This window comes from Cnephaeus nilssonii (genome assembly GCF_951640355.1).
Source record: "Cnephaeus nilssonii genome assembly, chromosome: 16".
Lineage (NCBI taxonomy): Eukaryota > Metazoa > Chordata > Mammalia > Chiroptera > Vespertilionidae > Cnephaeus > Cnephaeus nilssonii.
In genome coordinates, this window is record NC_137087.1 from 41,086,847 (window position 1) to 41,112,837 (window position 25,991).

General features: G+C 37.1%; 1 protein-coding gene across 1 annotated transcript in view; it reads right to left on the bottom strand.

Moving 5' to 3' along the window:
• Positions 1–25,991, bottom strand: part of TM9SF3 (transmembrane 9 superfamily member 3) — a 46,674-nt gene that overhangs the window by 18,438 nt on the left and 2,245 nt on the right. The window contains exons 2-8 of the mRNA XM_079794142.1: positions 18,614–18,809; positions 16,501–16,623; positions 11,445–11,605; positions 10,330–10,407; positions 5,420–5,551; positions 3,009–3,175; positions 240–334 (exon numbers count right to left, since the gene is read on the bottom strand). Of these exons, the coding sequence (XP_079650268.1) occupies positions 240–334; positions 3,009–3,175; positions 5,420–5,551; positions 10,330–10,407; positions 11,445–11,605; positions 16,501–16,623; positions 18,614–18,809 (952 nt within the window). The remainder of the gene's footprint in view (positions 1–239; positions 335–3,008; positions 3,176–5,419; positions 5,552–10,329; positions 10,408–11,444; positions 11,606–16,500; positions 16,624–18,613; positions 18,810–25,991) is intronic.

Consider the following 25,991-nt stretch of genomic DNA (forward strand, 5'->3'; position numbering starts at 1 on the left):
CCTAACTGCTTAGTAAGCAATGGAAAGAATCTATTCATTGTTCACAATTTTAGAAAATAAACTGCAAGGAGGTTCCATAAAGGCAAGATAGAACACATAATAGGTTTGATGGAGATTATGCGTAATGGGATAGCAAAGAATTTTACAATGCCTGTATTGCCTATTTTAAATTCTAAATACCTCACCATAAAATATTAGCATCTATAATTAAAAATACAAAGTGATAACTTATAAGTTACCTCCTTGTCTAGCATACAAACTTCCTCCAAAATAACCATTCACTGGAGACGTAGCAGCATAGACAAATATGGCTGTACTGAGCATTGATCCCCTCCTAAGAAGGTGAAAAGATGTGTAAGATAAATTAAAACCAACAACTTGAAGAACATATCATATAACATATCACATTAACATTAGTTTAATTTCAAAGATAAATTTAACAGGAACACAAAAATATCATCCTGAGCCCTGGCTGGGTAGCTGAGCTGGTTAGAGCATTGTCCTGATACGCCAAGGTTGTGGGGATTCGATCCCTGGCCAGGATACACACAAGAATCAACCAATGAATGCACAAATGGGTAGAGCAACAAATCAATGTCTGTCTGTCTGTCTGTCTGTCTGTCTGTCTGTCTGTCTGTCTCCACCACTTCCCCCCCCTCTCTCTCTAAAAATCAATCAATAAAAATGTATATATACCATCCTGGACTGCAAAAGGTTGCCTAGTAAATGAATATCCAGTTAAAATTACACTTAAATGGTACAAGCTGATGATCTTCATTTTTTTAAAATCTGCAGTAAATTTCATAATATATTATGAAGAAATACAGGGAGGGGAAAAAACAGGTTTATAGTTGTTTATATGGAAAATAATATACTTAATAAATGAAAAAAATGGTGTTTCGTGTACTCAACTGTAAACCTACATTTACCCACCCTGTATATTATAATTCTTTGGCAAAAATATTAGAAACTGGCACTAAAACTGTTTTTGTAACCCTGTGAGCCAATCACATCATATGGAAAAGGATATTCATCTGTTAAGAAAAATAATTAGAATAATCCTCTTTATAATTTAACTGCTTAAGTTTCTTGCCTGCTGACAGAAATATAACTTAAGTAGTAAAATCTATTATATTATTGTTATTACTTTAAATGGTATAACACTGAGACGTTTTTTATTTAGTTTTCCTTATACAGTTAAAAGTTGTTTTTTAAAGAATCCATTGGTCCACAAATCAACTTCATTCATTTCAACAATTTCTAATCTCCTCTTACAATGGAGGCGGGGAACCTGATCACGGGCCAGGCCTAGGGGACCAACCCGTGCTCAAATTTCGTGCACCGGGCCTCTAGTTCTTAATAATAGCAGAGAGGGATCAAAAAGGCTGATATCTAGGATATTCAGACCAACCCTCTTGAGTAAAACTAGACAAAATTTTTTAAATGCCTAATTGCAAAGAGAAAAATTAAAAGAAGTGACAGTATCACTTGCCATAATACAGAAATGTACTTAACCCACTAATAATAAAGACCATTTCTGAAACTCACTATAACTAGGAAGGCAAAATATGTTCTATATATAGAAAATATTAGAAGCTCTATCCATAGATAGAACATATATTCTTGTTAGTTTGAGCTAAAGAATACTCTTTTTGAAGAGAATTTATAAGAACTAATGTGTGCACTGGGAGGATATACAATTTTTATTAAATAAACCACCTTATGGGTAATAATTATTATTATATTCCATTTAAAATACAAAGACATAGTATAGATTTGAAATATGTAACACTCCTCTGCCCAAACACCTATGCTCAATTTCTAAAAGTGGATATGTAATAGTTAAAGCATTTCAATGATCAATTTCCATCAATATATAGCTAAATATAAATGTGGTAATAAATAAGAATTTGTCATTCCTGTGTTTAAAAGATCACACATCTCAAAGTCAGTTTTAAAACCAAATTCGTTTTTTCAAGAACCCAATTAAACAATGCAAGTGTTCACTTATTCCTTCCAGACTATCAACAATTTCAACCCACTTTCTGTTTATAACTAGGTGTGTGAGGCTCACATAGGACTAACAATGCTGAAAGGCTGTTTTAATCTAAGACCAATCTAATACAGCCAGCATCCTATATAACAAAAGGCTAATATGCAAATTGTCCCCTTGGGAGTTCAACTCGGAGACAGGGAGTTCGATCCCTGGCTGACCACCAGAGAGCAGCATAGAACATGGTGGGCGACCAGCAGCAGTGGCAGGGCACTGAGGGAGCAAGGGAAGGAGGAGGTGGGGAGGCCAGGAGGCGGGGAACCTGATCGCGGGCCAGGCCTAGGGGACCAACCCGTGCTCAAATTTCGTGCACCGGGCCTCTAGTTCTTAATAATAGCAGAGAGGGATCAAAAAGGCTGCTTATGTGACAAAGTCCAAAATGACTACCAGGAATTAAAGCTTGCAGTCCCCAGAGACATTTCCACTAAATGGAAAAATGTACCAGGAACCATGGAAAGATTGGATAAGAAGTTATCCAATTATTTTTCTAACCTCATGTGCCTTTTCCAACACTCTTTTTACTATTATTTACAATGCTTTCTTCTGGTCTATAGAGAGTCTCCCAGTTTTGAGGTATATGTTAAGAACTCATTCAGTACTGTGAAAACCTTGTGCTTCTTATGAAGATCTAATTGGATCTTCAGCTTTCAAAAAAAATGCCTTATACACTTTGTCAAATAGTTCTGGACTACAAGTAACTCTCTCATACCTCTCATGGGACATAACCTTTATAACCAACCAGAATGTTCAATAAGGCTAGTAAGTTTTAGCATTTAACAGAAAAATATACTTATACCTGAAGATTACTGTTCATTATTTGTCTTAATAATGACATTTATGCTATTTAAATTCTAAGAATTGTAATAAGCAAATATTTAATTATGACTGACTTTTTAAAAGGTTCCAATTATTAAAATGATTCAAGAGCAACAAAAAATAAAGTACAAGCACTTACTCTGTATATAAATCTTCTATCATTGCAACAATAATAACAATGAAAGACACAGCAAATATCTGACATCCAGAACCAATGAGAGAAGAAAATATCAGTGGGTGACTTGATGGTCTAAATACATCGCCATGCACCTGCTTCCATCCATATTCATCTCCTAGGTCTCTATCCTAAATCATCAATATGGAGACAGAAGAGAAAATCATTCAGAATGAAAATAAAATACAGAAAATAGGTGAAAATTATAATTAGAATTGTAAGTATCCTCTCTCCAAACTTACAGCTACTTAAAGGGGTTCAAAATATCAAGAAAAGAAATGTCAAATTTAAAATAATCACTGCCTTAATACCGTATTTTCCGGCGTATAAGACGACTTTTTAACCCAGGAAAATCTTCTATATGCCCAGTCGTCTTATACGCTGGAAAATACAGTAACTTTTACTGAGGCTTAGGAAGGTGCTTTCTGTTCTGCTCTGAGAAATATCAAAGAATGAAAAAAGAAAATAGTTTACAGCAAAAAGAAATGGTGAAATTGGGAGAATAGCAGACTGACTCTCTTAACATCACTTTCAGACACTACTCTTGCCATTTACATCATGACTGTGGCTCATATGTGACCAGGGGCCAGGTAGAAAAGAAGTATCAAAACCAGTACTAGATGCCCTAACAGTACAGAAATGTCCTTTATAGCCTGGATTCTAAGAAAACATATGGGGAAAATATTGTACAGTTGAATAATAATATTTTTAAATAAATGGTATTTTTAAGATATTTGGTTTTTCCTTTTATTTTTGACAATATTACAGATGTCTCCCATTTTTTCTCTTTTTGCCCACCTCTACCCAACCCCCACCCCACCTCAGACGTTCCCCATGCTATTATCTGTATCTATGAATTATGCATAGATGTTCTTTGGTTAATCTTTCCAACCTGAATAAATAAGTATCTAAAAAATGTTTTTAAAGAAATATCAGCCCCTCAGGATAATCTGACTTTGTGGGGGGAGATCCTGGTCAGATATGTTTGAGAAGCACCAAATATTTTATCTACCCTCTGATACTTCACAATGCATATTAGCATATTAAAATGTAAATGTTTAACTGTTTCCCAACTTATTTAATGATGGAGCATGCAAGAATGGGCCTTCCTTCCCCTGGCTGCCGGCACCGCCTTCACTCCAGCTGAAGCCGTCTTTTCACTCCGGCCCGGAGCCGCCTTTCCGCCTTCCCACGGTGCCCAGAGGCCCTGAGCGGCTGGGATGGTGGGGAACGCCTGCGTTCCGCTCCACCCCCGGCCGCTTGGTGCCTGTGTATGCAAATTAACCCGCCAGCTATATTGGGTTAATTTGCATACTAACTCCTGATTGGCTGGTGGGCATTGCAAAGGTATGGTCAATTTGCATCTTACGCTTTTATTAGTGTAGATGGAGCATATCTTCATAGAACAGCCATTAACATTCTACAGAATACATTTTTTTCTCACTTACAATATCTATATATATAAGGCTAAGCAACCATCCAACCGGTAGCATGATGTGTACTGACCACCAGGGGGCAGACGCTCAAGGCAGGAGCTGCCCAGCTGCAGTGACTTAGCAGCAGCGGTTCTCAGGTGATGCATCCCGGAACCAGAGAGCAGGGAGCTCGATTCCGGGGTGCATCACTCGAGAACTGCCTTCTTGCAATCCGGGACCCCTCAGGGGATGTCGGAGAGCCAGTTTCGGCCCGATCCCCATAGGCCAGGCCGAGGGACCCCACCTGACGGAGGGACCCTGCTCACTCTGCAGACACCCATCGAGCCGAGGTGCAGCTGGCCAGGGAGGGACCCTGGAAGGTTGGCTGGCTCTGGGACATGTCTGGCCCGTCTCGCTGAGTTCCGCCCCACTGGCCACCTTCTAATTAATTTCCTTTCAATGTACACGTATCTGTGCACCGGGGCACTAGTTGGTCTGTAATTTTGTAAAAATATTTAGAAAACAAACTACCTATTAAACTAAATGTAAATTAATACTTTTGCCAACTCCCTGAATTGTATACAATATTTAATAGTATTAGAAAGACACCAACACAGGTCTACAACCTCCTAGCTGCAATTCTGAAATCAAAAGCTCTGAAAACTGAAAGTTTGTTTCATAAATTTGGCATATCCTTATTTTGAGGCAAAACTTGGACTGAACTAACAACAGGTTATTTATACTGTTTATCCCACTTGGGGTGAACATTCATGTTTTGCTGAAAAAAATTAAGATTCGATTAGAGATCCCCACCAAGAGTTTACACCTTTCTAAAACCTGAAAATTCTGAATTCTGAAACTTACTTGACCTCAAGATTGTGGACCTATGATCCAACATTCAAAACACAGTAATACTGAGTTAATTTGTTTTTATAAGTACAATATAAAATGTTTGCTCACCATATCATCCATTTCTTCTTCTTTACTGTACCGAGCATAATCTTTTCTTAAAGTTCTCATTAAAATCATTGAAACTAAGCCCACCAAGAAGATAACCATCATGAAGGAGTTGAAAATTGAAAACCAATGAATCTAAAAAGAACAGAAAATATTACTCACATAAAAATAGCAGTCACAAAATTCACCGGTCCCATGCAGACCATGGGATGCTAATGCAAAAAAAATATTTTAAAACTTTTACATAAAAATTTAAACTTCAGACACACTGGGGATGAGTATTCACTATACAATGGAATTTGTTTTCTTTTCAGTAAGTTTCAGATACACTAAGAACATGATATTGTTTATAGAGATTTTCACAATCAAATTATACAAATAAAGTACAATTTGGCTATAAAACATAGTCTAGTCAGCATTACAGAGAAAGAACCTGGAGCTTTAAAGTCAAATAGGCCTGGGTAGTCCAGGCTCTGCCAATTTCTAGCTATGTGACCCCAATATCTCTATAAATGAAGAAAATAATATTATCTCATGATTTGTATAGTTTAATAACATATAAAAAGTATGGCACCATGTCTGGCACAGAGCAGTGAATGATATATGCTTGTTTCCTTCCCTCTAACTGAGCAACAATCTGAAAATCTTCTTAGAACAGCAAGATTAAACCATCATGGTTGGCGGGCATGGACGTAGGCCACCTTCCTGAATCAACTGCTTCACTTTCAGTTTGTCCTCTCACTCTGCTGCCATCATTATTCACTCCTTTCCAAATTGGCTCTCCATGGTGCAGAGAGCACTAAGGTACCCATAGTTTCATAATGTTCCCAAGGCTCTTGACTTTGATTTCACCCACACGTTTGTCAGAAAATTTTGTCCACATCCTGATTCATATAATCACAAGGTACTACTGTATCTCTGAGTGCCTCTCAGAACTGAGTGCATCTGGCTTCCACTAGGTCTGAAGCACTGTCCAGTAATTCCTTTACATTTCAATTCCCAAAACAGAAACAGATTCAAAATTGTCTTCTCTCTTCAAGGCCCCAATTCCATTTATTTTTTTATATTTACCCTCCTAGCCTTTTATTCCTCCTGTCAATCTCCTAGAAATTGTTTCTCTTCTTACACCACTCCTTGAGGTGTTTTTCCCCCCCCTCTCATTTTGAACCCCAAAACTTATACCTTTCTTCCCACCATCAGTAATCTCCAAAGGTCCCTATCTATAATAGTACCTACTACCTGGGATTGTTGTATGTTTTAAGCAAGATAATGAATGTAAAGCATATAGCATAGTGCCTGACATATAATAAAACAGTAAAAAAAATTTTAAGTTATTATTACTATTATCTTTTCAAGTGTTTTGCTTGATCTTTTGTCTACTCACTGTTTCAATCTTCTTTTTACCTCCCTCCTTTCAATGGCAACACTTTTCAAATGAGGAGACACAGGTTCTACTTCCCTCCCTTACTCCTAAACACAATGCCATCTCACTTAGTCCCACAAAATTTCTCTCAAAGATCTGCAATGAATGTCTAAGTCAATTCAGTGACTCAGCGGTCAATTAGCTGCCCCCACTCTCCTTGCTCTCCCTGCCATGTTTGATCTTTGCTAACACTATGCCATCCTACTTCACTGACTGCTGCTTCTCCTCTTTCATCCTTGATGCCGGCTCCTCCCACCTTTGTGAACTTTTCCAAAAGCTTCAGTCTTGGTACTCAGCAGAGATTTCCTGGGGCTCTCAAGAACTTTTAACTAGAATTCCAATGATGATGGTAACACCCTCTGCCACCTACCCCACCACGCCCCAAATCTCTAGTTCTCTTTCTCCCATTCATGTTTCAGACTTTAGCTAATTCTGATCATTTCCACTTGAATGTCTTTCTGGAATTTCAGACTGCCCTAAAATAAACTATTAATCTTCTGTCTCACATATAACAACTCTCTTCTGACTTCTAACTTCTACTAATGGTACTAACATTTGGCTTTGAGAATCTGAAATTATCTCTGGTTCTTACTTCTCCTTAATCCTTCCTTGGTAATAATTACTAGCCTTTTTTTTTTTTTCCACTTTGGAATGTCTCTTGTATCTAACCCTTCCTCTCCTTTTACATGCCATCCCCTCACACCCTGATAATTCTAATGGCCTCCTACTTGGCCTTCTTTATTTTTGGTCTCTCCCCTTCCTTTCAAACTGTTCTATAAAAAGTTACCCAGTGGAACTTTCTGAAACATCATGTTCATATATTACTGCTCTAAAAGTTATAGTGACTCCCTATTTTCTCACATATCAAATCTAATATTTCCCTAATATTCTGTACCCTTTTAATATGGCCACCTCACTTTATTTAGCCAATCTTTCTTTCCATTGTATCCTATATTCCAATCAGGCCTATTCTTCCTCAGTGACCCACAAGTACAGCATACTCATTTCCACCTATGTAGCTTTCTCATAATTCCTCTCACATGGGATCTACTTCTGTCCACATTTGAAAATTCTACTACTGTTTAAAGCCCAACTCAACAACCGTTTCTTCCATATAATCTCTCATTGACATAGTCTAGTTATTCAGACATACTCCTGCTCTAAACTTCTACAAGTACACACATAGAATTTTTAACATGAAGAATGCACTGTCTTATATAATTAGGATAGATTTTAACTTGAGGTAATATGCCGAGTTGTACACTAGTGTGAAAGACAGTCCTGGCTGTTACCCACCCTGAGGATTCAGGCAAGTGACAACTCTATGGCTCTCCCTGAAAAACAGGAGACAGCCACTTGCCTCTGCCTCTTCATGAGATCTCTTTTTTCATTCAAAAATTTAATGAGTACTTACTGATATTATAAAGAAAATAATGAATCCATATTTGAAATATTTGCAAAATAAAAGGCTACATAAGTTTTAAGTTTATCACAAAAGGATCATTCAAACTTTATAAAAGCAGCCTATAATTATAGGCTTTTCCCAAGATTTGATTTTGTTCTCACCCTGGGAAATTAATGACCCCCCCAAAAAAAGACGAAAGAGAAAAGATCATCTTTTATACTGCTAATATTTCTAACAAAACTCTGTATTTTCTAATTAAATATTTGAACTTCAAACCAATACCTATTATAATGTACCACTAATAACCTGACACTTTATAATACCCACTAATTCAAAAAATGATGATGTACTCTGATTTTTAAATTATTATAAAGAACATATTTCTTAAAATAATAAAGAAATCAGATGTCACAAAGGAGTTACTAACTCCACAAACTGCTGACTCCAGCACCCTCTAGTGTTGCTAATCTTAAAGCAGAGCCCAGGTTTGTCATGAATTTTCGAACATTGGAGAAGAACAGCTAACCACAGCACCAGTGCTGCCTTACTGAGCACCTGCTATGTGTCAAACACTGAATGAGGTGCTTTATAATACACTATCAAATGGAATTTCACAGCAATTATGCAAGGTATTATAATCCTTGCTTCACTACTAAGGAGACAGAAGCTCAAGAACTGAGTAATCTGACCAAGGTTATAGTTGGTGGCAGACAGACTGTATCAGCTCTAGCACCTAAGCCTGCGCTTGTAGTCACTGTAGTAGAAACAATCCTTGCACTTATGTGATAGATCCCATCCTGCCTACTTAAGGAAAATCTGTAGTTAATTCTCCCGTTCTCCTGCACTGTCCATTTTGCACACTCTACTGAACCCTATTCAACATATAAACATGTTTTTCTTACATCTCAAAAAAAGAAAATCTCCTGACTCCATCTTTTCTATTAGCTATTGTACCATTTCTTTGCTCCCTTTACCAGCCTAAACTATACTCTGATTTTCCCCTCCAAACTTGCTGTCTTCAAATCTTCTCCTCTCATTCTCTTACAATGGCTCTGTTCAGATTTTGCCCCACCACCACACCAAAACCACTTTGTCAAGCTCACCAATGACTCTGGGTAAATCCAATAGTCACTTTCAGAACCCTTCTCACTTGACCCATCAGCAACAATTCAAAACTAATCTCTCTATCCTTCATTATACACTTTCTTCTCTTGATTTCCAGGAATACCATACAATCTTGTCCCCTCTACTTTACTGGTATCTCTCTTTCCCCTATTCTCCCCCAACTTTTATTACTGCCTCCAGGGCTCAGTCCTTAGTCCTCTTCTATTTCCACATACTCTTCCCTGGTAATTGCATCCAGTCTCATAGCTTTATATACTACTAGAGGCCCGTTGCACGATATTCATGCAAGAATAGGCCTTCCTTCCCCTGGCTTCACTCCCAGCCGCCCAGGAGCTGGCAAGTCCCTGCTCTCTGACCACCCAGGGGGCCGGCAAGTCCCGGCTCCTGGCCCGCCTAGGAGCCGGCAAGTCCTCACTTCTGTCTGGAGCACCGCTCCTGTAGCTCCCTCCGCCGCCCCCCTTCCCCTCATAGCAGGCATCCCACCCCTCCAGGCCACTCCCCGCCTGCATATGCAAATTAACCGCCATCTTTGTTGGCTTAATTTGCATACTCACTGTGATTGGCTGTGCGCATAGCAGGGGTGATGGTTAATTTGCATGTTTCTCTTTTATTAGGTAAGATGTGCATGCCAATGGCTGCAAAATTTGTATCTCTACCCAGACCTTTCTCCTGATTGAACTCCAGATTGATATATCCAACTGGCTAGTCGGTATCTCTATTTGGATGTCTTACAGACACTGCAAAACAAACACGTCCTAAACTGTACTCTGATTTTCCCCTCCAAACCTCCTCCTATCATCCTTTCCACAATGAGCTTATTAGTTATTATCTTTGAAATCCACAGCCCTAACACAGTGCCTTGCATATGGACATATGCATTAATGAACATAAATGCTCATTCATGTTTGTTAAACTGATTGGAGCACATATTGAATATATTAAAATACACAATTTACCTACCCTGTGTTGAAAAAAAGATGGATCAAGATATTTGTCAAATCTATCTTCAAATTTTACATCTGACTTTTTCCATTTTACCTGAAAAAAAGTTTTCATTTGAAAATCAAGGCCAGTAAACAAATTAATAATCTGATAACAAAACTCTGAGCAAAATTTGAAAAGATTTACACACTTAGAATAAGAAATTACAGAAATGGTAGAAAATTACTACCAATTTCAGAAGTTGAAAGATATATGACAAACTAACCAACTTTCCTCTGTAATAACAAAACTTAAAACTTTACTTAGAAGAATCATTTCAGTTTTCAAGAATTATTAACTATTGCTGACTTATATATTCTGACTCAATATATGTGATAAGAATTCAATTAGACCAATTAAAATAAGAATCTGTAATGTCTTTATCTTTAGATTGCAATAGTTATTATAATTATCACATTTCTTCATTACTTCAGTTGTGCAAATATGATTTGCACTAAGTACATACATACAAAGCTTGAAAAACTTTCAAAATTGGCTACTACCAATTGACTCATTCCAGTTACCAGAAAAAAAAAAAAAGAAAGAAAAAAGAAAACAGGCAAAGAGAGAAGCTACCTACATCAGATTTCTCTTCTTCCACTATTTTTAATTGTAATGGAAGAGAATGAACTTGACAGTCACAAAGGACTCTGACAAGCTCTTACTCTGCAGGAACATTTTATTCCAATTGATAGAGCAAATATGGTAAACTATACCCATCCAGTACTTTTCAATACAACATCATCTCTATCTGAAACAGTAAAAGGGAAAGAAAACAAGGAACACTGCGATCTCTATTGTAACCATAAAAATACATGACTAGGTTAATTAGCTGCCCAGTAACAATAGTAACCTTTGCTATAGCAAATGGTAGGTACTGCAAATGCATAATTGGTATCTACTTCTACAAACCTGAAGCAAATCTCCTTGCTTTTAAGAGGCTTACTTACATACATTGAGGAAATAGTTTTAATAATATTTCTTGTCATCCAATTTCAAGCTATATTTTCATTTACTAAAGTTGAAAAATGCACTTAATTTCTTATATTAGATCACAAACCCTTTTCCCTATATCAAATTATTTAAATACTTACTGAATATGACATCTGGATTTTAGTATTGGGAACCAATTTCACTTTTCCTTCACTAGTTAGATTAACATCAACAATTCGATTACCATTAAACCCTATTTCAAGTTTTTTGTAGGTCCAAAGATAGTAATCTTCTCCATTTTCATCTGCTTCACCAACAATACCTACAAAAGAAACAACACGTTATACAAGATAATTTCACTTAATATTTAAAATATGTTAGAACCAAAATATCATAAAATGTTTTTATAAAAAAGCAATATTACCATTATTCCTCATCGTTAGAATAAGGCAAAAGTGCAGGCTGGACTTGCACTCTTTGTTAACTACTTGGCTAACACAAACCATGATCATAACATGGTAAAAAAAAAAAGTTATATATAACCTATCAGTATAACCTATCACTAATTTGATTCTTGAAGTTCATGCTTTATCATTAGTATCACCTTCATTATAATAATTATCACCTTATCTGTGTATACCCCCAACAGTTGAAAATTTAGTCAAAATAAAATTAAAACTAAGGTCTCCACAGGCCCAGTCCAGTACTTTCTCTAATAACCTATGATTTACCCATTCCAAATAAGCTGCGCATATGTGTATATGAGTACCAGAACTTAAAATACCTCCTTTTTTATAGCTCAAGTTCTGGACTACATTAAAATGAAAGAAGACCTGGAATCATAAAAATCCTAGAAGAAAACATAGGCAGTAAACTTTTTTGGCATCAGTCTTAGCAATATTTTTTTGAATATGTCTCCTCAGGCAAGGGCAACAAAAGAAAAAATAAACAAATAGGACTACACCAAATTAAAAAGCTTTTGCACAGCAAAGGAAACCATCAACAAAATGAAAAGGGGAGAAGATACGTGCAAATGGTTTATCCAATAAGGGGTTTAATATCCAAAGTATATAAAGAACTCATACAACCAGATATCAAAAAAACAATCCAACTTAAAAATGGGCAGAATATAAGGTGACAGGAAAAGATTTGACTTTGGGTGGTGGGCATGAGGTGCAATATACAGATCTTGTGACATAGAAACCCACACCTGAAACCTGTATGTTCATGTTGACTAATGTCACCCCAATCACTTCAATAAATAAATTTTAAAATTTTCTAAATGGGCAGAAGACCTAAACAGACATTTTTTCCAAAGAAGACATACAGATGACCAACAGGCACATGAAAAGATGCTCAACATCACTAATCAGCAGGGAAATGCAAATCAAAACCACAATATACCACCTCACACCTATCAGACTGGCTATTATCAAAATGGCATAAAATAAGTGTTGGTTAGGATGTAAAGAAAAAGGAACCCTCAGTCACTGTTGGAGGGAATATAAACTGGTGCAGCCACTAGGAACTTCCTGCTGTTCCTCAAAAAATTAATAAAAATAGAACTACAATACAACCCAGCAATTTAACTTTGGGGGATTTATTTAAAGAAAACAAAAACACTAATTCAGCATCACCAATTCAGCACCCCTATGCTCATTGCAGCATTATTTACAATAGCCAAAATATGGAAACACCCTACGTATCCAATGATAGATGAATGGATAAAGAAGATGTGGTACATATATACAATGGAATACTACTCAGCTACATAAAAGAATGAAATCTTACTATTTGCAACAGCATAAATGGACCTAGAGAGTATTATGCTAAGTGAAATAAGTCAGACAGAGAAAGACAACTACTATATGACTTCATTTATATGTGGAATCTAAAAAATAAGACAAATGAACAAATAAAACAAAACAAAAACAGACTCAGATACATAGAACAAACTGGTGGCTGCCAGAGGGACAGGAGATGGGAACATAGGCAAAATAGATGAAAAGATTAAAGGGTATAAACTTTTAGTTATAAAATAGATAAGTCACAGGAAAGAAACAGCATAGAGAATATAGTCAATAATCTATATATACAAAAGCCAAGCGACCGGAAGGACTGGTCACTATGACGCACACTGTGGTCAGCCAACCAGCCCTGTCAGGGGCGGGCCAGCTGACCAACATCCCGCCCCCGCCCGCCCCTCCCCCCACCGCCAACCTGCTGGCCTGCCCCAATTGGCCCTGATCAGGGCAGGCCGGCTGGACCCCACCCATGCACGAATTCATGCACCAGGCCTCTAGTATTGTAATAACTCTATATAGTGACAAAAGATAACTAGACCTATCATGGTGATCACTGAATAATGTATATAAATATTGAACTGCTATGTTGTACACCTGAAATGAATATAATAAGTCAATTATACTTCAACTAGTGCCCCAGTGCATGGATTTCGTGCACATGGAAAGGAAATTGATTATAAGGTGGCCAGTGAGGCAGGACTGGGTGAGATGGGCCAGACATGCCCTGGAGCCAACCTCCCGCGGTCCCTCCCTGGCCAGCTGCACCTGGGGCTGCGCAGTGGCTACAAGGGCATCTGTGGAGTGAGCAGGGTCCCTCCGGCAGGTGGGGTCCCTAGGCCTGGCCTACGGGGATAGGGGTGAAACCAGCTCTCCGACATCCCCCAAGGAGTCCCAGATTGCAAGAGGGTGGTTCTTGGGTGACGCATCCCGGAATCAGGCTCCCTCCTCTCTGTTTCCAGGTGCGTCACTGAGAACTGCCGCTGCCAAGTCACCGCACTCGGCAGCTCCGGCCTTGAGCGTCTGCCCCCTGGTGGTCAGTGCGTGTCATACCTACCAGTTGGTCAGATGGTCGCTTAGCCTTTTATATATATAGATAAAAAAATGAAAGAAGTGTTGAAGATAAATGGTAATGAGGCAATAGTTTAAAATTATCACTTTGATCACAAATAGGATATTGGAAGAGTTAGACCTAAACAGTTTGAGGGCAATAAGTGGTAGCTGAAGATCTATCTCTTGTGCCCATATACTACTATCAGTTATTTATCCAGTATTCCCTACCCAAGCCTGTATACTTCCCAGGAGCCTTATGCTTAAAGATAATCCTTAAGGCCTTTCCTCTATGATCAACTCATTTCATGAAAGTATTATCAGGGGTGGGGAGGTGGGGGGTGGGAGGAGATTATTTCTTAAAGGATTATTTTTATTAACTCAACTTGCTCTCTCTAATTGGTACAAATTTAAGGAATACAGTTTTGTTTTGTTTAGGGTTGTAGAGAGATAATGAAATCCTTCTAATAATTTCATCAAGGTTTGTTTTTCTATCTACTCTGGGGGTAGAGATACAATTACAGCAAGTAAAAAGCTCTTCTCAAAGGAGCTTTTAAAAGAGTTTCAAACATTTACCCCAAGAAAAGCCAGATAAAAAATTATTTTCTGAGAATTCACATGGTTCAGACATTCTAGGACACCCAAAAGAATCTCCCCTAAATATGGCAGACCCTGGAATCCCAGGGCTAAAGAAGATTTAAGACAAGAAAGTATAGTTGCCATATTGTAAGGAGGCCCACAGAAATAATTGAAAGAAACCTAAGGTTCCAGATAAGAAACTCATAAGCAATGGAGAAGACCAGAGGAGGAGCCCGATATCTCACCAAAAAAAGGAGATCCAAACTAATGGGTTCTCCTGAACTATAGGCTCAGAAATCATTAGCAAAATTTCAGGATGTCTTCCTGATACCCTCAGAACTGATCACAGAAATGTCTGTTTTAATGTAATACTAATTACAGTCATTTATATAAAATGCTTACTATTTATACCTAATTAACATGCAACATAGTAATGAAGATGCATACAATTATATCCTAAGATTAACTTTCGTATAAATTTCATCTTAGTACCACACTAAACTCTGATCATATATATGTGCAGTCTTTCAGTTTGCTGCTCATGAATATAGTAGTCTGCTAACAATTTTAAGAAGCAGAGTATTAACCTTTTGCACGGATGTCGAGTGTGACTCGACACGGTTAGCATCGGTAGCAGCTCTTTTTATACTCTTTGAATGTATCAATAATTTGAAATATAAAAAAATCCAAACAAATAAGTTTGTATAAAAAGAAACTCCAGTTTTTTATTCTACTGCAGCGCTTTGTAAAATCTGGGGTATTTAAAAAATTAAATCCCGAGTAGAATAAAGGAATCGAGAAAAAAGCAAGCGAGTGCAAAGGGTTAATTTTACATAAGAACAAATGTCCCAATTCTACCACCACCACCACCCAGAAAAGGCTAACAGAAAAACCACTAACAAAAAAATGTGACCCTGTCCTAACCGGTTTGGCTCAGTGGATAGAGCGTCGGCCTGCGGACTCAAGGGTCCCAGATTCAATTCCGGTCAAGGGCATGTACCTTGGTTGCAGGCACATCCCCAGTAGGGAGTGTGCGGGAGGCAGCTGATCAATGTTTCTCTCTCATCGATGTTTCCAACTCTCTATCCCTCTCCCTTCTCCTCTCTGTAAAAAAAAAATCCAATAAAATATATTTTTTAAAAAATGTGACTAAACATGCTAGTTATGATAGCTGGCTGTGCTTTGCAGTTTAAATAACTTAACAAGTCTAACACAAACAATATTTGGATTATGCCATAGTTCTTCTTCATTAATAGGAATAAACAATCTAAACAAAAAAACTAAAGATAAAAAAGCTAAAACAAAAAAATTTTTAAACATATAGAGTTTTGTAAAATAACATAGGAACTAGCAAAACAAGTCATTCAGGAACCTATCATATCTAAACCCATACTACCACAGTTCCACATGAGACAAAACCAGAATAAGATTTCAAAGTCCTATTTAGTTCCTCTGAATGCATTTGACAGTGCAAGTCAAAATAAGATATGAGAAAAATGGGGGCAGGGGAAATACTTTGGATTGTTCAAAGCAACTTTTAATTCCTTGAATATGAAAAGTTATACTGCATAAAAATTATATATTGAAGGAGTTTCACTTAAGGTTTGGCAATGTCAAAAACCTTTCAAGTAACAGGGGACCATAAAATTGCTATTAAAATTATTCTATGGAAAATAGTGAAAACACATTTACTGATTTGTATATAATCACCTTAACAGAGTCATTACATAAATCTTGTTTATTATGCAAATATTCCCAAACTTTAAATATAACATACAATACTCACCCCATATTGGTAAGTCATCTATGTACATCTGGTACCAGTAGTGATTTTTGATAGCATACACAAATGCATCTCTCTTTTCTTTATCTAAGTCAATTTCACAGTAAGTGGCTGGCATCACATCATCTGCATAAAATAAAAATTGCAAATTAACACATGGGTTTGCAAAATAGTTACAGAAAAAAATAACAGAAGAAAAAATTCAACTGGAGGTGCAACGCTGACAAGACTCCAAGGAACCGCCAACTCTCAGGGAATAACACCTGGCCAGTTCTTGTTCTTTTCATCTAAAAGTGCTTAGTCTGAAGGGAAATAAATCCCACTTTGACAGCCCATGAAAACTGACCCCCTCTACCTAAAGAAAGAAGAAAGGCTAAGACAGCTGAATGAGTCTCTTCTTCAGTAAATAAGGGTAAGGATTTCATAGTGATGAAACCTGTCCATCGTAACAAAGTAGGATTCAGGGTTTTTGCCTATTTTCTCTCTCTGATTCCTTTTTAATAAATTAGAAATGTGCGCCAAATGGAGAAAGTATGTAAGTAAACGTGGTACTGAGTTTCTCGAAGATCACACATTCTAGTCTGTTTTCTCCTTACACAAGTCTCAGGGCAAGTTCACGATAATTCATAAAGCTATAGGCTAGGTGACTGTGGTTTAAATTTATAACTTAATTTTATAATTAAGTCCCAAGGAACATAATGGGAGGAAAAGAATGCAAATATGTATACCTATTTTCAACAACAAAAAATATTCTAAAAACAAGAATAAAATTTAACAAATCAAAAATAAACATTATCTTTAAAATACCTCAATTCACATCCTCCTCCCAAAAGTGCTAAAAATAACAGGAGTCACGTCACTGTTCATTTTACACATGTAGGCAATGAAGTCAAATTGGAATAAACAACTTTACTGAAACCAATACAGTAAAAGAAATAGGATTAAAATTCCAAGCTCCTGATTACAGGATCCATGCTCTCTTCAAAAATCAAGACACCTAATCAAAGATCCTGCAAAAATTCAACTTTTCAAGCTTCTGCTTACTAGATTTAAAATGTCTATCAGAAAATACCTCTCTGGCCGAAACCGGTTTGGCTCAGTGGATAGAGCGTCGGCCTGTGGACTGAAAGGTCCCAGGTTCGATTCCGGTCAAGGGCATGTACCTTGGTTGCGGGCACATCCCCAGTAGGGGTTGTGCAAGAGGCAGCTGGTCGATGTTTCTCTATCATCGATGTTTCTAACTCTCTATCCCTCTCTCTTCCTCTCTGTGAAAAATCAATAAAATATATTTAAAAAAAAAAAAGAAGAAGAAAATACCTCTCTGATAAACTTCACAGAGGAAAATAAAAAGTATAAACACACTCAAAAGACCTGATAAAATATACTTGAAAAATAAATGAGGATCTTTTCCAATTTTAATATTTTTTACTTCAAATTTAAAGTCACACTATCCTATAAGTATTGAGAGTATAAATTAATACAGCACTTTTAAATACATATTAAGCCAATGGTACAAGTTTGAAATTAAGGATTTACACAAAATATTTAAGTATCCATACACCCCATTACATCCCCGAACCTCAGAAATTACTCCATTATGAATCTATGAAGGTTTTCCCCAACCACGTATGTCTAATTAGTCACTAGAGGGCTTACTAGAAAACACTTTGAGAAATATGCTAGGAAAATATAATTTTATTAACAATTATTTATTTTACTTTATAACATTCAAAATAAATCTTTGTTATGGAGGGGGGCCTATGGAGGGAAAGGGGACATCTATTTCCAACAATAAATTTACTACTAAATAAATAAATCTTTGTTAGTTTTCCTAAATGCAATACACTTAAGCTATAGGTTAAAACATTTCTTAGAGTCTAGAACAGTGGTACTCAACTAAGAGCTATTAGCAACATCTGAAGACTTTTTGGTTGTCACAACTGGATAGTGCTACTGGCATCTAGTGGGTAAAGAAGCAAGAGATACTTCTACAATGTACAGGTCAGCCCCCCCCCCACATAAAGAAGTATCCAGCCGTAATGTCAATACTTCCAAAGCTGAGAAACCCTGGTCTGTAATATAACTTATATTAGAAGGACTATTAAGGTTTACTTACCTTTGAATTTAATATCCAGACCACTAAATTCCAATTCAACGCCTTGAAGTGCTTCTCCCAGAGTTTCATGGTAATGACTGATACTTCTTTTTGACCCCACACAAAATGGAAGTGAAAAGTATTTGTATGTCTCTTGTCGATTATGGTAGGGCCCAACAGTATTCATCCATAAAACAACTTCCTCTTTATCTTGATACTGAAATTTAAAAAAGCAAAAAAAAAAAAATTATTTAAAAAATACATTTATCCCTAGCCGGTTTGGCTCAGTGGATAGAGCGTTGGCCCTCAGACTGAAGGGTCCCAGGTTTGATTCCAGTCAAGGGCACATATCTGAGTTGTAGGCTCGATCACCGGCCCGGTCAGGGCACATGCAGAAGGCAACCAATTGATGTGTTTCTCTCACATAGATGTTTCTCTCTCTCCATCTCTCACCCTCCCCTCCACTCTCTCTAAGAATCAATGGAAAAATATCCTTGAGTGAGGACTAACAAACCCCCCCAAAAAATACAGTGTGTGTGTGTGTGTGTGTGTGTAAATATAAAATTAAGGAAATATTTGTTGTTTGTTCTAAACAAAAGTATACTGTCTCAGTTTGGGAAGCTATAAAATAAAATACTAGAAGTTTATTTTAATCTGATGATTAATGTCCACACCTTAAAAATGAAAATTTACAAGACTTTTAAAATTATATCCTTTGATTGTGGTCTCAGGCAGATCCATTTTTTCTAAATTTTGTTTTACAGATGGTATTGTTTAAGCAGAGCCCAATAACTCATATGAATGTTTATAATTATACTATCAAATAATGGTAAACCAAGAACCAACATGATTCACCATGCTAACATGACAAAGGAGGAGACAAAATCAATAGCTTATCTAAACCTCATGTTAATCATTAGAAACTCCAAAAATCTGTTGCCAGCAAGCACAAATAAAATTGCATCTCCTTTCTAATCTTTTCCATGCCATTGGTCAAAGAACTAGAGAGGAGAGAAATGATTAAACAAGAGAAAACCTATGAAATCGCCATCTATTCAAACCATCTTTCTACCTTCCCCTTTATTAGTCTGAAAGACATGTATCATATTTATATTTCTTTGAATAAATAATTATAGTTGTACCCATCAGTGAATACCACACTGGAGTGTGGTCCAAATAACTTTGGGTAGATGACTTCACCTTTCCAGGGTCTAATTGGGGGATTTGCCAAAGATTTCTAAGATCTCAAGTCTAAATGTCCAATGATTTAATAAAAAGCAATTATCGAAGTAATTTAAAAACTAGTAACCCTAATTAGCAATATAAAGTCAACATAGTATACAATTTAAGTCAACTAATAGTACGGAAGTTAAATCACTGAATAATTATGTACTGAGTGCCTACCATGTGCCAAACAGTAACCGTGTTTGTAAGTGAGGATACAGCATTGAACAAGACATGTTCCCAGCCCTGCTGGAGCTTAGAGCCTAAAGGGAAAGATGGACATTGAATAAGCAATGGCAATCAAGTAGGGTGCTACGAAGAAGCATGTAACACAGGAAGCTCTCCAACTAGCCCAACTACCAAATCCTTAGCTCCAATCCTCCATCTAAAACTAATAAACAAACATTTTCAATCAAAATCCAACATCTTCAAAACCAAACTCATCCCATCCAAATCCACCCCCTCTCCAACTTTGTTTTTCTAATGGTACCACCATTCTCTCAGACATGGAGTTCAAACACCAAGTTCCTCTGCATTCCAAAAAACACTGACGTGACTATTCTTATCTAAAGCATCTGACTTTCCTTTTGATTCACTGCACCACCATCCTAGAACTGAGGCCTAATTACCTATCTTCAAACATAATAAATGTCTCATTGTTCATATAACGTATCATCCAGGTCAACAAGGAAATAATGAACTATTTCACTTTTTGGCTACATAAGAGATGTACTAAGCACAGTGTTAGGTGTTAAGGATATACAGATAAATAAAATACTGTCCTTTCCTTTACGAAGTTTACAATCCATACAAAAGGCAGACAAGTAAATGATTAACAATGAAGATATGTGTTACAATTAAGATAATAATGGGCTATTATAGCAACAATAAAGGAATGATTAATTCTGCTTTGACAGAGAAAGGTTAGCACAAACAACAGTACAGAACAGCGGTCGCCAACCGGTGGTCCGCAGACCACTGGTAGTCCGTGAGGTCCAAAAGGTTGGCAACCACTGGTACAGAAAATCATAAACTATTTCAAGTGAATTCAGAAAAACAGCTGATAATCTTCATGTATGAAGGAATGAATCCATACATCGCCATTCAGTTCCATCCAATGCTTATGGTCACACAGCACTAATCAATCAAGGCGATCCTTTCTGCTAAACAATATGGATACAGTAAAAGAATTCTCAAACCAATGCTCTAAACCAAGCACTATCAACTGACTGAGTTGGTATTAGAATGGAAAACTGTTCAGTAGGCAGGAAGCTTTCTCCACAACATAATGTATACAAAAAGTATTTAATAAATATGATGAAAAGAACACTGGAAAAAGATGCTGAAATGTAAAAGTTCCTTAGCAACTCAGTAAAAGAAGTTTAAAGTATGTGCACTAACTGCAATAAGTACCCTTTTAGAGAAATAAGAAAGGGAGGTAACAAAATGCATCCATTTAGGATGTTGAACGAGAGGACCTATTAACGAGAACCTTTGCCATTAATTCTGCTAAAAGTCTGCAAAAATGTTTAAATGTAACTCATAAAAATAAGCACAAAAACACTTTCCCTATAAATCCTAATATTCATATTCCATTACAAAGACAAAAATTTGAACAGTAAATATTGCTAAAATAGGGCGTTTATTTTATACAAACTGAAACACAGAACTAAAATAATTTAAGGGTCACAATGTGTGTTAAACTACATATTCTGAAATCACTCATTTTAAACATTCATGAAACCTATTAAGAGAATAGAGTTGTGATGACATGATGCAAACTGTAAGAAAATATATACAATTTTGTAGTCTAAAATTCCTTCTGGGAAGAGGACTGAAAATAGTAATTTAAAAATATATAAATACTAGAGGCCTGGTGCACAGATTCATGTACCGGTGAGGTCCCTCGGCTTAACCTGCAGGGAATGGACTGAAACTGGCTCTCCAACATCCCAAGAGGTCCCGGATTGCGTGAGGGTGGTTCTCGGGTGACACATCCCAGAATCGGGCTCCCTCTTCTTGGTTCCAGGTGCATCACCCAAGAACTGCAGCTGCCAAGTCACCGTAGCGGCAGCTCCTGCACTGAGCGTCTGCCCCCTGGTGGTCAGTGTGCATCACAGCTACCGGTCAGAGCGTCTGCCCCCTGGTGGTCATTGCATGTCATACCTACGGGTCGGACAGTTGCTTAGGCTTTTATATATATAGATAGTATATGTATATGTAATATATTCATAGTCACCTATATATAATACTTTTATATACACACATGTACTCACACATAACCATATAAAGGTTAGGGTGAATATTAAAGCAAAAATGTTTCTTTTACATTGCTCCTTATGCAGACCATGATCAGATATGAACTTAAAATATTTACTTTTCATTGCAGCAATCCCAAGACAAGGTAAAAACAAGAGTTATTTTTCAAGAGAGAAAATGTGTTTTAAAATATCTTGAAATTAGAAAATAGGAAGACTTCACAGAACTACTGAAGGAGAAAAAAAATCTTCCTTTTGCTAAAACTGCTGAGAAAGTCCTTGAGTTCCCCAATTCCGTGGGAAGAAAGCCACAGGTAAGGAAGGCTCTTCCTCCACTGCAGAGTGTAACCAGGGGACTGGGAGAGAAAAAGTCAAGGAAGCACAGCAGTGGATCAGGGATCCCTGATTATGGCTGTAATTCTTCTATGAGGCCTCCCTCAGAAGAAGTCATGAGAGGCCAGTTCAGACTACCTGCATTCTCCACCTCACCATTCTGTTCATTTTCCAGCTCTCAGAAGAGTTTCACTGTTACACATTCAACTCTGAGCTGTCCACTCCAGCCACAATGATCTCTGATACTGTCTTCCCTTCCTTTCCTGCTCCACCTTTTCCTTATGTCATTCCACCAAATCCATAATGTCCTCCTCTCCACCTACCCAATTTCTACTTATCCTTCAGAACTGCTCAAATCCTTTCTCAAATCCTCAAATCCTCGGGTAAGGCCTTAACAGGCCAATCCCTAACTTGCAATATCTCACCATCTTTTCTAATAGTATCGTTAGCTAACACTTAATAGGCACATACCATGTGCTAGGCATAGCTCTAAGGCAGGCATCCTCAAACTATGGCCTGCGGGCCACATGCGGGTGGTGTTTTTGCCGTTTTGTTTTTTTACTTCAAAATAAGGTATGTGCAGTGTGCATAGGAATTTGTTCATAGTTTTTTTTTAAACTATAGTCCGGCCCTCCAACGGTCTGAGGGACCCCCTGTTTAAACAGTTTGAGGACCCCTGCTCTAAGGTTTTTACATAAACATTTAATCCTCTCAAAACTTTAAGATAGGTCCTCTTATTTTCCCCATTCTACAGATGAAAACAAACCAAAGAACATAGATATTAAGTAACTTGTCCAAGATCATATAACTAGTACCCAAGCTTACAACATTAGGACTACACTTTTACTAATCTCTAGTCAGTCTCATTAACTAAAGAGCAAAACTAAATGAAGAAAATTGGAAAAAAGCAAAGTTGTACAAAGCAACTGAAGACAGTACTGAATAGTAAACAACTTTTCCATATGAGCCTTTAATTTGCCCTTAAGGAAAAAAAAAAACCTTCCTAAGAAACTACCTTAAGATTGTGCTCTAATCTTAAGTCACCAATGCTGGGCCTCTCTTATTTAAATACTGTTTATGTGTTGGGAAAGGAGAATCATAGAAGTTTCCCTACTTGATAGAGATCATGAATTAATTTTTCTCAGAAAGAACACTTTAGGAAATAATGCTACAGATGTACTTACGTAAAATCTGAATAAAAAATCAGAATTTATATAGACAGGCAAAGAACTGAGGGCTCAGAATAAGCACCTAAATGCCATCATTTTCATGGGAAGAGTGCTTTAAAATAGATATCTGAAGAAGCAAAATCCAGTTGTGAAAGTGTTTCACAAATCGTAAGTTCAATACCTTTTCATTATTTATGTAAAACAGATACATCAGAATTCAAATACAAATAAATCAGAAGGGGTATTTTTAGACAGTCTCTTGAGATAACCTCTCTCTCTCCCCTCCCCCCCCACCTCCTCTCTCTAATAGCTTTGTACCTAAATAAACTTTTAGTCTATCATAGAGTACAGCTGAAAATAGGACAATGAATTATGGCATTTCCTAAAATTAGATCGATATTTGAGCACTCACAAATTCACTTGTAGCAAACAGTTTCTTCTCTTTATAAATCTTCACATAAGTTTAGTAGTTCCTATGCCCCCAACAGTGACAAAAACAAAAGGCTGCCATTTGCCAAAGTTAAGCAAACAAAATCATTTCTGAAAACACTGAACGGTCTAGTGTTTACAGCAGAAGCAAAGAATAAGCTCTCCTAGACACAGATCCCAACATTACCTACAGAAGTACAGTGGGCCACAGAGAAATGAGGGTTAAGCCTAGGTAAGGCCCCTAAAGCACAACAGGCATCCTTGAGACTACGAGTCTAAAGTGAATAATGGTCTGGGTTTGTTCACTGTGCTTTGAGCAACAGGGTTACATGCTTCCAACATTGCATATTCTTGTCCCTAGTAACTCCCTAATTACTCAGGTCACTCAACAAGGACTAATTAAATACCATTTCTTGTGCCAAGCACAGAGCCTCAATATGTAGCTGACAAAAATTTTAAAAATTGACTTTATGGTCTTAAGGAAACAGAACCCATAAAAATTCAAGGTTACAGTATAAATCACAAAATGCTTTAAAATTCCTGTGCCCTTGATTATTGGTTTTTTTTTGGTGCTGACATCTTTGCATAGTAATAATATGGAAATTGTATGGACAAGACGGGTAGACAAAGCAAGGACCAGGGAGATCTTCCGCTCAGATTCTTTCTGTGGCCTTGGGCCAGTCACTGGGTCTCTTTAAGCCTTCAGGAAAAATAGTGTGTTGGATACAATGGCCTCAAGTCTTTCCAGTTCTAAAATTCTATGATTGCCAGTTTGAAAACTTTTAATGGCATCCTCTGGAATCTTAGGAGACATGGTAATCTAACTCTAGATACTTCCAAGTGCCCTGAGTTTCAGAAAGCCAAAAAAGCATAAACCACATCCTATATATCTTTCACTCATTCTAAAGAATCCTTTTTTTGACCCTTCAGTCACATATTAAGAGCCTGTCTTTAATTTTTATTCCAAACAATGTCCTGTAATTCATGTGATTCAACTTTTAAAAACTGAAGGGAACACATCTTTATAAATTCTAGATGTAGGTATACTCTAGAAGTCAACAAAATAAAAATGCAGGACTCCCTGCTCAAAAATTAAGAATTCCAAGATGGTGACAGCAGAGCATTAAACCAGGCAGTCCTTGCGTGTTTGCACATACAACGTGACTGCCCAGGTCACATGCCCATAAGTCAGTCCTATACCTCTTTAACAACCCAAACATTTCCTCAGTAACAACCCATTAGGTAACTAGAATTATCCAAATATTTCTGTAAGTATTTAAAAATATTATCAATACAGAGAACTATTCGATTTAATGCCAACTATTTTACTGCCCTATTTTTAGCATATAGGGCTGTAGAAGCATAGCCTATGAGTATAGAAGACTATTAATTCAAATTGCCTTAGTTCAAATCCTCTATCCCTACTGGCTGTGTGGCCTGGAGCAAGTAATTTAACCTCTCTGGCACTGGTTTCCTCATCTATAAAAAAGGCATAATATCACTCACTTCACAGGGTTATTAATATGTTTACAATGAGTTAATATACATAAAGTACTTAGAACAATGACTAGCACATATTGCTAGAAAAATCCTTTTAGTTATTAATTCTAACTAGAAACTGTCTTCACAGAAAGTTCATCTAAAGGGTTAATCTAAAGGGTAAGCGTAGCCCAGCCAGCATGGCTCCGTGGTTGAGTGTCAACCTATGAACCAGGAGGTCCTGGTTCAATTCCCAGTCAGGGCACATGCCCAGATCCTTGTGTGGGATGTGCAGGAGGCAGCCTATCAATGATTCTCTCATCATGGATGTTTCTATCACTCTATCCCTCTCCCTTCCTCTCTGAAATCAATAAAAAAAATATTTAAATATAAATAAAGGGTAAACTTAAACTTTTGAAAACTGTTCTTTAATAATTCAATTCCACAAATACTTAATAAGCATCTACTCAGCAACAACCTTCCCTTAGCAATTTTCCTCCTCCTTCA